This window comes from Anomaloglossus baeobatrachus, chromosome 3 (assembly GCF_048569485.1).
Source record: "Anomaloglossus baeobatrachus isolate aAnoBae1 chromosome 3, aAnoBae1.hap1, whole genome shotgun sequence".
Classification (NCBI taxonomy): Eukaryota; Metazoa; Chordata; class Amphibia; order Anura; family Aromobatidae; genus Anomaloglossus; species Anomaloglossus baeobatrachus.
In genome coordinates, this window is record NC_134355.1 from 29,263,841 (window position 1) to 29,278,099 (window position 14,259).

Sequence of the window (14,259 nt, forward strand, 5' to 3'; positions counted from 1 at the left end):
TATGACAATTTTTTTTATTTTTTTTCATTGAAGACAAATTAAATGAAGATAATAATACCAAGGAATTTGTGATTGCAATCATTTTCAGGAATAAACTGAGTACTCTCTGACAGAATTGCAGGGGTGCCAATACTTTGGCCAGCACTGTATATATATATATATATATATATATATATATATATATATATAAACAATTAGCACTTAAACATTAGTTGGGTGCAACAATCCTTCACAACAGCCTCCTACCGCTCCTCAATATTTCCAAAGAATCAGAAGGCAGCTCTCCACTTCTCTTTCAAATAAAATCTTCTTTAATGGCACATATCACAGGACGTTTCGGTCAAAGGTTGACCTTTTTCCAGTGTTGGAGAAAGGTCAGCCTTTGACCGAAACATCCTGTGATATGGGCCATTAAAGAAGATTTTATTTGAAAGAGAAGTGGAGAGCTGCCTTCTGATTTTTTGGAAATTTATATATACATATATAGTCATCATTAAAAAAAAATCTCAACAAATTTTCTGTTGTAAAGTCTGTGCAACTCCTTCACATTGCTGACTGTGCTGTTGCTTCTGTCTGCCCCCTTCCACTATTGAGAGAGATAATGAAAGGGAGGGGAAGAAGTTGTAGACAACAGCAGATTAAATTATTGGAGGAGAGAACCCACAGTCTGCAAATGGTAAAGGAGAAATCAGACATGTGGGCAGTGTCACTGCTCAAGAGACAGAAGATTGCACAGCCGCTATATTAACAGGGGTAAGAAGTCCAGGAATGAAGGTGTGCTGATACATGAGAGATAGTGAAGGCAGGAGCATACTAGAGTTAACACAATGTATGCATTACTACAATACTACACGGGAAAAGTCTGATACTAGGAACAAGTTACAAACTGTAAACCTGGGGGACAAAAAATTAGAACGGGGCACCATTATATGCCACTGACGTGCTCTTCTCTGTCTATTCATTTGTATGACATTCAGCATTTACACTGTTCTACAGCCAAATTGGTTCAGAGATGGAAACATCCAGAAGATCCAGATCCAAATCCAGAGGAGGTTGTAATTACTTATGACACTTTTCCTTCAGGCTTACTGTACAGAAAATCTTACTCTTTATTATTTCATCATGCATTCTTGGTAGCTAGTCTATTACATCTTTTTAGTCTATTGAGCCTTCAGCTTTCTGTACTCTTAGGGTGACCAATCAAAAGCGCCAACTCAGCTCCGATGACGCAATCCTAATTAAAATTGTATCACCTACTTTTGTAAATGCTCTCTGTGTAAGGTATATAGTTTTAGGATTTCTTAGCATATTGATATGTTTCTCTATGTTTTTCCAGATATGCCTCTTTCTTGCGTGAACAAATCGGATAGTTTTTGCTACATGTGTGGAGAAGTCACTTTTGCATCAGAAAGGCAAAACTGGACTACAAGGACAAACTACTACCTGTGTTTTGGCTGCAGAATAGGAGATCAGGACAGGAGTTGAGCTCCACATATCTGCTGCTATAGACGAGCATCACATCTTACCCTGTGGTTGCATGCAAAGAAGCTGTTACGAACCCGCGCCGCCATAGCCGCAAGCAGTCTACTGCGGTTCCTGTTGCGCCCAGGCGCCGGCTGCCGTTCTTGGCCGTGCCTCGGGTCGTCCAGTTGGCTGTTCCTTCCACCACGTCTAAGTGTGGAGAGGCGGCTAGTGCACATGCGTGCGCCGATTTACCCCAGCCAGAGTCTAAGCCCGGTGTTTTGCCTAGTGAGCATGCTCAGCCTGTTTGTGTTATGTCTGAGACTAAGTCCTCAGTTCAGGCTACTGAGCATGCTCCCACAATTAACCCTAACAGCCTCTTTACAAAGGTACTTGGACTTCGTGCTGTGTCTAAGTTCTGGGATGTGCCTACTGAGCATGCTCAAACTGATAGTCTGCTTTCTAAGCCTGTTGCTCAGCCAACTGAGCATGCTCAGGCACTTAGTGCATCAGAGGCTAGGTCTGGTAAGGACCTCACTGAGCATGTCCGTGAGGTGGCAGGCCCTGATAGGGCAGAGGGTGTCAGGTGTCCTGATGACGTGGCAACTCCGGACTGGCTCGCAGAGGCCCGCCCCTATGATCTGGCACCTCACCATTGGTCGTCAGATGATGACTGGTGAAGTGTTTGGGTCGTGGCTGCCATGAGGTCATCAATGACGTGGCGGTTCCGGATAGGTCGCATGTGACGTCACTGATGACGTCACTCTGCTATTGTACCTTGGTGGTTCCACCCTGGGTTTGGGGCGGACCCAGGTTATAAAAGGGGCTGGAGACAACATGGAGGTGCGCAGTCTTCATTTAGAGTTCTTGGTGGCATAAGCCTTGTTTGAAGAGGTAGGTAGGGCTAGGCGAATGGTGCCTGTCACGCCAAGATTCATGGCTCAGCACATGAGGGTCAGGCGCCGTGCTTCCTTGCTACCGTTCCTGTTGTGCTAGAGCAGTCCAGTGGCATTAACTGGGCTGCGGCTGCTGCGTCACCTGTTCAGTTGTGCCTCCTACGCACACGGACAGAATACCTGTTGCGTCACCTGTCCGAGAGTACCCTCTACGCACACAGAGAGTGTACCTGCTGCGCCACCTGTCCGGTTGTGCCCTCTACGCGCACGGACAGTGCACCCCAGAACCCCTGTGAAGTTAACAGGGTGTTCCTGGATTGGGTGTGTGAACCCTATTATCATCCTCGGCTTCCCAGTCAAATGCTAATGGTGTGACTACCTGGTCTGACGTGTCCTTTACACACGTGGCCAGTCGAGTGGTGGCCAGAAACGCTAATCGGAGGACCGCTCGGCCTGACGTGACTTACACACGTGGCCGACAGGGCGCTGTCGCAGCGGTCTTCTCGGTCAATGCTAACTGTTTACCATCCGGCCTGATGTGTTGTTACACACGTGGTCGGAGTAGCGTCCGCTCCACCGAAACGCTAACTGGGTTGTCGTCCGGTCTGACGTGTCCCTACACACGTGACCGGTTCCTTGAGTTATCTCAGAGCCATCCAGCTCTATAGTCTCCGCCTAACCCACAGGGTGCCAGCAGCTCCTTTACCATCTGGAGCACGGTGGGCCCCGACTGGCGATTGGGATATATACCCCTGGTCCTAATCTGCCGGTCCCCCCGTAACAGTAAGACTGCGCCAGGGTCTGGCTGGCATGGCGGAGATGGAGCAGCTACGTCAGTTCATGCTGCAGCTTGATGCCAGAGTGAGGTCTCTGGAGAAGTCTGCTCTTGCTGCTGATATGGATGATGTGGTGGCTCAAGCGGCTGCAATGGTGTCAGTCACCAAGCCTACTCCAACCCTCCCTCACCTCTCGCTGCCCAACAAGTTTACGGGGAACAGCAAGGCATGTAGGGGATTCGTGAACCAGTGCTCAGTCCATCTAGAGCTGTTGGCTGCACGGTTTCCTACAGAGAGGTCAAAGGTGGGGTTTATCATCTCCTTGCTCTCTGATAGAGCACTGGAGTGGGCTACACCATTGTGGGAGAGGAATGACCCCGTAATACAGGACTCTAAGGAGTTTTTGGAGTCCTTGCGACAAGTGTTCCTGGGGCCTCAGGTCACTCACGACTCGGCCCTACAGCTACTGACTTTGGAGCAGGGGCGTACCTCCTCAAGTCAATATGCTGTGAGTTTCAGGACACTTGCTGCAGAACTGGGGTGGTCAGAGAGGACTCTCATTCCACTGTTCTGGAGGGGATTAGCCTCGCACGTGAAGGACGCATTAGCGTCGCGTGAGGTACCAACTACCTTTGAGGGCCTCATGACTCTGGCTACACGCATTGACCTGCGGACCTCCGAACGTCAGCTGGAGCGCAGGTCAGAGGGTCGTTCAGCCACTGTAGTGGTCTCTCCTACTGCACCTCCATTAGAGGACATCTCTGTCCCTATGGACATCGCTAGGGTTGGTGTTGCTAGGTCTTCGAGTCGCAAGAGCATTTCCTGTACCATCTGGAGCACGGTGGGCCCCGACTGGCGATTGGGATATATACCCCTGCTCCTAATCTGCCGGTCCCCCCGTAACAGAAGCAATCTATGCCTTCTAAAGTACCAATGATCTGGAGAAAGCCAACCGATCACAGTACCAATTGCTATTTCTGCATGGTGCCCCCCATAAGTAGAGGAAGAAGTGGACTTTACAGTATCCAAACCTTCCATTTGCAATATGCCCAGTTTATATATAAAAAAAATTATAGCGCGATCTGGCACTGTCACATATTTGCAGAGCCATTTAAGGAGTTCAAAGGCACGGGTAGAATGTGATTCCACTTGTGCCTGGCAGGCACATGTCAGCTGTATAAATCGGCTCATATGTGCACTGATTGCCTGTGGGGATTAACACTATGACCGCTAGGAAGTAATTTTACCACACGCGGTTGTTAAGGGTTCAAAGAAACCTATTTAGCTGATGTCTGTAAGTCATGGCTTAAGCCAATCACCATTTCAGAAATCATAAGTAGTGATGCTGATTGGCTGAGGCACTTGGTCGGCAACCAATAGCACCCAATGCTCCTCCCAAATGTCCATTTCATTTGAATCCTATGCATATTGTCTCTTCAGGGAGGAAGTAGACAAACTCTAGTGCCACATATTGGAAGTAACAATCCTAAAAATCAAAACTGACCCTGTAACGTGCCTTTTCATATGACTAATGCGGGCGTCACAGGGTACGATATATTGGGCGATATGTCGTCGGGGTGACGTCGTTAGTGACGCACATCTGGCATCGTCAGACATATCGTACCATGTGACACCTCGGAATGACTGTTAACAAGCAAAAACACTTCCCTTATCGTTGCTCGTTGACACGTCGTTCATTTTCAAAATGTCGTTTCTCCTTCTCTGCGCCGATTGTTCATCATTCCCGTGGCAGCACACATCGCTCCGTGTGACACCACGGGAACGATGAACACAGCTTACCTGCCTCCCGCCAGCAATCAGGAAGGAAGGAGGTGGGCGGGATGTTACATTCCGCTCATCTCCGTCCCTCCGCTTCTATTGGGCGGCCGCAATGTGATGTCACTGTGACGCCGAACGTCCCTCCCCGTTCAGGAAGAGGATGTTCGCTGCCCACAGCGACGTCATTTGGATGGTAAGTACGTGTGACGGGGTAAATGACTTTGTGCGCCACGGGCAACTAATTGCCCGTGTCGCACAAACGATGGGGGCGGGTACGATCGCTCGTGCGATCGCACGATAGTTCGTCCCGTGTGACGCCCGCATTAGGATTGAAGCCTAAGAACAGTATTCAATCATTCAGTAACACATAATAGAAACCATTAGTTATGGATGAATTAAGACAAATTGTGTAAATATTATTTGGAATTAAAGGGGTTCTCCAAGAATAAAATAAAATGGGTGCACCAGCACATAATTAAAAGGGCAGCTCATCCTAGTCACGTGTCAGGAAGAGGAGAGCTGCTGTCTGAAGAAACACTGCTCCTGAGATCTGTGTCTCAACTGACAGAGCAGCTTTATTGTAAGTACACATAGAGATGCTGGAGAAAGGCTGTGATAGGAGACTAAATAAACCTACTCAGCTAGCTCAGCCAGCGAGAAGAAGATTAATTTCTGCTCCTGTCACAGCTCTTCTCTAGTATGTGTGTTTAAGTAGCCGCTCCTCTGTCATTGAGACAAAGGTTTCAGGAGCTGTGTTTCTTCAGACTGCAGCCCGTCCTGATATGTGAGCAGGAGAAGCTGCCTTTCAAATAATGTGAAGGGGCCATTTATTACATCCTTTAAGGTTACTACATTTTGCTTACCCTGTACAAGGCATAGCCTATAGTCAGCAAATCCTCTCCTAATTTTCTCTGACGCCTCCGATTCTTCTGCATTAGTCCGACAATTACTGTACAGCAAGGTTCATGTGATGCTCCATCATGGTCGTCATCTGGTTCTTCCAGCTTAATCCGAAACTGGGGGTTGGTCCAAAATGTGGCTGTATATAAAGAAAGTGAGAGGTATTAAACAGGATTCATTATACAAAAAGTATTGTTTCAGACATTTTATTTGATATTCTTGTCATGGGATCATGGTCTAGATAGAAAGAGGGTGCGAATTACTGGAAAATAAACATGCACAGAAAGTCAACCAATCGGAGGAAGCTAACGTGAAACGCGCGTCGGGGTCTGGTCCTGGCTGTCCTGGGCTTTTTATTATACTGTGGTTGGTATATTTCTTTTGTTTGTTGGATCCACTTGGATTTTGTATATTTATTTATTAAATATCTTATGTACTTATGATCCTATACCACATCTTACAACTTTAGTCATTTTCTTACATTATATAAGATCTATTTATTTGAGCACTAATTGTGTAGTATGCTTATGGATTACTTCACGCTTATTTATTACTTATAGGCATAGCTACACACTGCTACCATCTAGTGGTGGAACACAGCAATTACTTTGCAAAATTTGGCTTTATTTTTACAAATATTTATTTTGGTGTTACTTTATTTAAATATATGCTGCGATTGTCCAGTCTATTCTCTCAGGGTATTCTTGCATTTTATAAAAAAAAATAATTAATAAAATGTACTATTTGTTCAAATTAAAGTTTTTTCACTTTATTTTTTTGGGGGTTTTGTATTTTGGAAGTGATATTTTAATATAGTGGCCTTTGGGTATCAATTGGTGATGCATGCTAAAATCTAAGTCACTAAATTTATATTGTCTAAACGTATCCAGTACTGATCCTCAGGTACCTCCTGTATTATGACCGCAATGTCGAGGGTTGCATGACACAGGGGTGGCACTCATCTTGGGCCTTCTGTGTGCGCAAGCACCACTCACATACCCCCTATATTTCATTGTGAATATACCACAATAGAAGACGCACACATTATAGATGACCCCACCCCCTGATGAATCTATTTACATTACATTACATATCCCATACTGATCCTGAGTTACCTCCTGTATTATACTCCAGAGCTGCACTCACTAATTTGCTGGTGCAATCACTATGTACATACATTACTTATACTGTATTATACTGCAGAGCTGCACTCACTATTCTGCTGGTGCAGTCACTGTGTACATACATTACATTACTGATCCTGAGTTACCTCCTGTATTATACTCCAGAGCTGCACTCACTATTCTGCTGGTACAGTCACTGTGTACATACATTACATTACTGATCCTGAGTTACCTCCTGTATTATACTCCAGAGCTGCACTCACTATTCTGCTGGTGCAGTCACTGTGTACATACATTACATTACTGATCCTGAGTTACCTCCGGTATTATACTCCAGAGCTGCATTCACTATTCAACTTTATTTTTTTTTAACAGTATGGAATAGCATGGTAGCCTGCACTATTCCATCCAAGACCATCTAGTAAAAACATGCTCAGTATATTGGGATCTTAGAAGGCAGCATGGTGGATCAGTGGTTAGCACTTTAGGGTGGGTCAGTGGTTAGCACTGCATTCTTGCAGAGCTGGGGTTCTGGGTTCAAATCCCACCATGGACACCATCTGCAAGGAGTTTGTATGTTCTCCCTGTGTTTGCGTGGGTTTCCTATGGGGTCTCCGGTTTCCTCCCACACTCCAAAGACATACAGATAGGGACTCTAGATTGTGAGCCCCAATGGGGACAGTGTTCCTGATGTATGTAAAGCGCTGTGGAATTAATAGCGCTATATAAATGAATAAATATTATTATTATTATATATCTTTATGTTTTTAATTTTACTGTCATCCACTAATCGTGTATTAGCAGTCTGTGACTCACTGAGAATTGCTGCTTTAAAAATTCAGCTCTGGAGCCTGGAAAATTGTGCTGGGAGCCGTCACTGCATTTTTTTTTGTGACAAAGCCTAAGCATTGTTAGAGCAGAGCAGTCCCCGTCCCCTGCGGGATGTTACCTGGGTAATTCTGACATCCGCCGGCTGTAGACCCCCGGATCCAGCTCCCGTTGAATAGCGTTATATTCCACTTCTGCTGATCATTGCCGCTCAGGGTGTCCGGGGTCAAGTTACAGATCTCCAGGCGGGAATATTGCTCCACCCAGTCCGTATACGCCATCCTGCAACCGTGAGAGACAGTCGCTCAGATGTGACCATTGAGCCTTTTTTTTTAATTTTTTTAGCTTTATTTGCACTTTTTTTGAGCAAAACATCGCAGGGTCCTTTAAAATATTGTGCGTTAGATTACAATTGTGCAAATATAACACAGATTTTGTTCTCCCGTAGGCTACTAGGGCAAAACTCCCAAAGGTTTGGTGACATTTCGCACAGCTGCAGATGATGAGTGAGGATAGGACATGATCATAAAGAAACCTCATCATCCACATTGTCAGCCAAAGAAAAAAATAAAACCAAGGAAAGTTCATTTAAAAGATAAATAATAAAAATGTCTCCATTAGAATAATTTTTACTCCAGAAAAAAATCAACTAAAAAAAATGAATCAGGTCTAAAGTATCATAGAAAGTTACAATTCTTACCAAAATTCTCCATCCTCTGCCCTCTTGTCCAGAGCGGCTTTCACTTTTGGATCAATGTAATTCCACTCTGGGGCGCTAGAAAAATGCAGAAATTATGGATGTTTTTAGTGACATCTTATTTCACTTATCCCTTTTATCCCATATCTTAATCTAATCTGTAAGGCTAATAAAACATATCTTGCATTGACATGCAGATATGTAGACAATGGCACTATCATGCTCAGGTGCTCAGTACTCGTAACTAGTGATGAGCGGGCACTACCATGCTCAGGTGCTCATAACTGGTAACTTGTGATGAGCGGGCACTACCATGCTCAGGTGCTCAGTACTGGTAACTAGTGATGAGTGAGCACTACCATGCTCGGGTGCTCAGTACTCGTAACTAGTGATGAGCGGGCACTACCATGCTCAGGTGCTCAGTACTGGTAACTAGTGATGAGCGGGTACTACCATGCTCGGGTGCTCTGTACTGGTAACTAGTGATGAGTGGACACTACCATGCTCGGGTGCTCAGTACTGGTAACTAGTGATGAGCGGGCACTACCATGCTCGGGTGCTCAGTACTGGTAACTAGTGATGAGTGAGCACTACCATGCTCAGGTTCTCAGTACTCGTAGCTAGTGATGAGCGGGCACTACCATGCTCGGGTGCTCAGTACTGGTAACTAGTGATGAGCGGGCACTACCATGCTCGGGTGCTCAGTACTCGTAACTAGTGATGAGCGGGCACTACCATGCTCGAGTGCTCAGTACTCGTAACAAGTGATGAGCGGGCACTACCATGCTCGGGTGCTCAGTACTTGTAACTAGTGATGAGCGGGCACTACCATGCTCGGATGCTCAATACTCGTAACTAGTTATAAGCGGGCACTACCATGCTCGGGTGCTCAGTACTGGTAACTAGTGATGAGCAGGCACTACCATGCTAAGGTGCTCTGTACTGGTAACTAGTGATGAGCGGGCACTACCATGCTTGGGTGCACTGTACTGGTAACTAGTGATCAGTGGGTACTACCATGCTCGGGTGCTCGGTACTCGTAACTAGTGATGAGCGGGCACTACCATGCTCGGGTGCTCAGTACTCGTAACTAGTGATGAGCGGGCACTACCATGCTCGGGTGCTCAGTACTGGCAACTAGTGATGAGTGGGCACTACCATGCTCGGGTGCTCAGTACTGGTAACTAGTGATGAGCGGGCACTACCATGCTCGGGTGCTCAGTACTGGTAACTAGTGATGAGCGGGCACTACCATGCTCGGGTGCTCAGTACTGGTAACTAGTGATGAGCGGGCACTACCATGCTCGGGTGCTCAGTACTGGTAACTAGTGATGAGCGGGCACTGCCATGCTCGGGTGCTCAGTACTGGTAACTAGTGATGAGCGGGCACTACCATGCTCGGGTGCTCAGTACTGGTAACTAGTGATGAGCGGGCACTACCATGCTCAGGTGATCTGTACTGGTAACTAGTGATGAGCGGGCACTACCATGCTCAGGTGCTCAGTACTGGTAACTAGTGATGAGCGGGCACTACCATGCTCGGGTGCTCAGTACTGGTAACTAGTGATGAGCGGGCACTGCCATGCTCGGGTGTGTATCACTTTATAAACCTGCTATAGGTTTAGACTTTTTGGTATAGATAAGCGCTGATTCTGAGACTTCCCTTAGAGCCACACTGACCTGACACTTACAGTGAATGTGTCATTATTTTTTACTTATATAATATTTTTAAAGGTATGAAATAGGAAAAATGATAAAAAAGTTTTCATATTTTTAACTTTTAAACACCAGGGGGCACATTTCCTCTTATGTGTGTAGTCTGTGCTCGCTGGCTGTACCTGCTGGACTCAATCTGAAGGGGGCGCCCCTAATGGAGTGGGTCAGGCTTGTCTGACAGGTATCTAATGTGTAAAATCAGCTTCACTCACATATCCATACACAACGAGGGGGTGACACCGATTACATGTAATATGTACAGAGTTAGTAAACAGCGCTTGTGGATCGCAACGTGCTTAATTACCCTGAAGATAAATTGTAATACACATATGTAAGAGTTATCAGCTACTTGGAATAGTCTAAAATCAAAACTCTGCAACCTTGCAGTACCTACAGTGCACCACCAGGTGGCGCTCACACCTCCCATTATTTCCCTATACTGTACTGTATACGCACTCGTCACTCCACGCTCCCGTCCACTCCACCTCTCCCCACGGATTCCGCACTCTTATCAGCTGCACGGGCTTTCCTCGGTATTGAACCTAAAGTAGAGAGTAAGAATGGTAAATATTATATTCAATGATCCCCTAAACTATGGGGAACTAAAATAGAGTGTAGTTTGGAGCTAAAAGTGTGTAATACACCAGTCACTGGGGAATACAGATCTATGTGCACCCCCTGTCCCCCATACTGAGACAGATTAGAAAGCAGCTATACAATATACCATCTAATATATAAAGCTGTGTGTGTGTGTGTGTGTGTGTGTGTGTGTACATCCGCTAAAGGAATTCGCATTTACAGTCATGAAATTTTGCACAGACACTCCATTTGACTTAGGAAACGTCATAGGCTATGTTTTGAGGGGTAACCCTGCACTTTACAGTTACTGTCCAATAAAACTGCCCCCATTAAAGTCAATGGAGCTGCGAGCCACAGTGCAGCCAGAACTTCAGAAGAATGTGCAGCCACGCCCTTAAATGGAATGTTGGCGTGTCACAATGCAGCCAGGGAAAGAGACAGACAGGGAATGACAGTCAGAGACAGGGAAAGAGACAGACAGGGAAAGAGACAGACAGGGAAAGAGACAGACAGGGAAAGAGACAGACAGGGAAAGAGACAGACAGAGACAGACAGGGAAAGAGACACAAAGACAGGGAAAGAGACAGACAAACACAGACAGAGAGACAGAGAGAGACACAGAGACAGGGAAAGAGACAGGAAAAGAAACAGAGACAGGGAATGAGACAGGGAAAGACAGGGAAAGAGACAGACACAGGGAAAGAGTCACAATGCAGCCAGGGAAAGAGACAGACAGACAAAGACAGGCAGACAGACAGACAGGGAAAGAGACAGACAGACAGAGACAGATAGACAGAGACAGGCAGACAGAGACAGATAGACAGAGACAGGCAGACAGAGACAGACAGGGAAAGAGACAGACAGGGAAAGAGACAGACAGGGAAAGAGACAGACAGGGAAAGAGACAGACAGGGAAAGAGACAGACAGGGAAAGAGACAGACAGGGAAAGAGACAGACAGGGAAAGAGATAGACAGGGAAAGAGATAGACAGACAGGGAAAGAGACAGACAAGGAAAGAGACATACAGACAGGGAAAGAGACAGAGAGGGAAAGAGACAGACACAGGAAAAGAGACAGACACAGGAAAAGAGACAGACAGGAAAAGAGAAAGAGACAGACAGGGAAAGATTGGGAGAGAAACAGAGAGACATTTACTATCCTGGGCCACGCCAGGTGCTATAGCTAGTAATATTATAAAGCTCATTATATCATATATAAAGCTCATTATCTCTGTATATTACCACTTCAGCTCCAGTCACTGAATACGCGTGGCCTTTCACCAGTTTCCTGCTTGTGATATCTTCAGTTTCATAAGCATTTGTGATCTATTCAGAAAAAATATTGTACCTTTTGAGAAATACAGTTAAATAAAATTAATATTATTATCTGTTTAGTATTTCTTTATCATTTGGGGTATTTCAAAGAGCTGCAGTTTGAAGGAGCCAATGCTGTAAATATTACATTGTGGCTGCATTTTATACTTTGACCACATGAGGGAGACAGAGAACCATCCTACTCCCTTCTAGATCTCTATAATTGATGCAGTCTATAGTCTATAGTTTATAACTTGCAATGACAATACCAAGGCTGTAATTCAAAGCTTTTCCACAAGGGGGAGACAATGAACTTCTAATGGTATTAGTTATTTCTATTATAACCGCAGTTCATAGTAGCACCAGTCATGTGACACGGCTCAGTACGGGGTCAGATATTGACTTGATTGCGACCTCCACTAGGTGGCAGTAGTGCTACATTGTACATCCTTCTTGAAGAGAGCTAATTTGCCTCTTTTTTTCCCAAGATGCATTGCCTGCATGACTTTGTATACCCCTAAGAGCTACTATACATTATATAATTCCTTCATACATCAATCGAGCATCCGAGCAGTGATTCCGCCTTTAGGGCTTTCTGTATAATCTGGTAAAGGTCGGCCGGAGCCTTCTTCAAGTCGTATTGCTCCGAGATTCCTCCAGTGAAGTCCTCCATACCCTCGATTGTGCTCCCTCCTGTCAGGGCTTCATATGATCCGTTCAACCTGTCAGCACAAGTCATCGGTAGAATTAATGAAAGTGAGCTGGGCAATTTTTGTTCTTATTTTTTTAACTCCAGGTTGCAGTACCTTCAATTCTCCACTAGAGGTAGCCATTGAGGTAACTTATAAAATTCTAGCTTTATACAGCCACCACTAGAGGGAGCCATCTGCATATTCAAATAATAAATCTGTCTTTAGCAAGCTCTCTAGCTCCCCCTAGTGGTGGCTACACGCACCTACAGTTTTACCATTTACCTCTATGGCTGTGAGAAGAATTTCCTGGGGGTAAATGGTGGCGTAATGACACTTACTTGGCGTACGCCTTCTCCAGCAGCGCGCTCCAGAATTCATCCCCCTCTGCCGAATGGACAAACACTAGGTGTCCATCTTTTGTGGGCAGACGATCATCCACGACCACATCCACCCACTCACCGTACTGCCAGAACTGAAATTGCAAAGTAAATGGCAGTATTGGAAACAGAATCTTAAATCTTCATAAATGCTTTATTTATCTTATGAAAAACTAGCCACATCCGGTATTACATTCAGAGCTGCATTAAAAATTCAGAGCAGCGCTCATGTGTAAGAATTAGCCAAAACTGTGAATATACGGTATCATTGTATGGCTGAGCTACCACAAGGGGGAGCCTGTGAGCTCACTGTATACATAGATATAACTGAGGTTAATGTGTGACCTGTATACAGTGAGCTCCCCCTAGTGGCTGCTGTGATAGAACAACAAGACAAGATGAAGTACAAGACTTTTAGACATTTTTCTTGAGGTATTAGCGGACACTGAGCACGATCCTGTTACCTGGAAGTGGAAGATGCCGGCATAGCCCTTTTCAAAGCTTTGGTTTTCTGGAACAACTCGTGCCAAGATGTCCGGGTCCAATGTGAGGGAGGCAATGGCAGCCAGGAGCCAGCAGTCCCCTGTATAGTGCGGACATAGGATTTAGTGTATTATCACCTGCAGCCACATTCTCAATGTCAGGAAGCTGCAGAAAGTTGGAGCCATTACATAAAGCCAAGAGGAGGTACAGGATTAGATCGCCTTTTAAAGGGGTTGTCCTCTTTCAGAATAGTGCAGTTTATTATCAGAAAAACAATCTGTGCTTTACTCACCATCCTTGGGTCCACCAGTGAGTCTCCGCCATTACTCCCGGTGTCGGAGATTGGCTGCAGCGCTGACTTCACATCCACAGCATGGCAGACAATCACTGAGCTCAGCCAGTCAGAGTGGGGCAGAGCCTCTGAGATCAGTGATTGGCTGCTATCAACCTGACAGCCAGACACCAAGACTCACCAGTGGACCTGGGGATGGTGAGTAAAGCATGGCTTATTATTTTCATAATAAACTGCAACCAACGATCGGTATTTTGTGAGAGGGGACAAACTGGAACCTGCTTTGAGGTGTCAGTATTTTCCTTACCCATAGTTGCCACTAGTCCAGAATTTAGACTATTTTTC

The 14,259-nt window shown here is 45.5% G+C and overlaps 1 protein-coding gene across 1 annotated transcript in view; it reads right to left on the minus strand.

The window, feature by feature from the left end:
- LOC142294906 (calpain-8-like) overlaps window positions 1-14,259 on the minus strand; it is a 68,903-nt gene that overhangs the window by 24,373 nt on the left and 30,271 nt on the right. Inside the window, exons 3-10 of the mRNA XM_075337969.1 lie at window positions 13,604-13,722; window positions 13,101-13,234; window positions 12,624-12,792; window positions 11,999-12,082; window positions 10,634-10,719; window positions 8,465-8,539; window positions 7,886-8,046; window positions 5,776-5,951 (exon numbers count right to left, since the gene is read on the minus strand). Of these exons, the coding sequence (XP_075194084.1) occupies window positions 5,776-5,951; window positions 7,886-8,046; window positions 8,465-8,539; window positions 10,634-10,719; window positions 11,999-12,082; window positions 12,624-12,792; window positions 13,101-13,234; window positions 13,604-13,722 (1,004 nt within the window). The remainder of the gene's footprint in view (window positions 1-5,775; window positions 5,952-7,885; window positions 8,047-8,464; window positions 8,540-10,633; window positions 10,720-11,998; window positions 12,083-12,623; window positions 12,793-13,100; window positions 13,235-13,603; window positions 13,723-14,259) is intronic.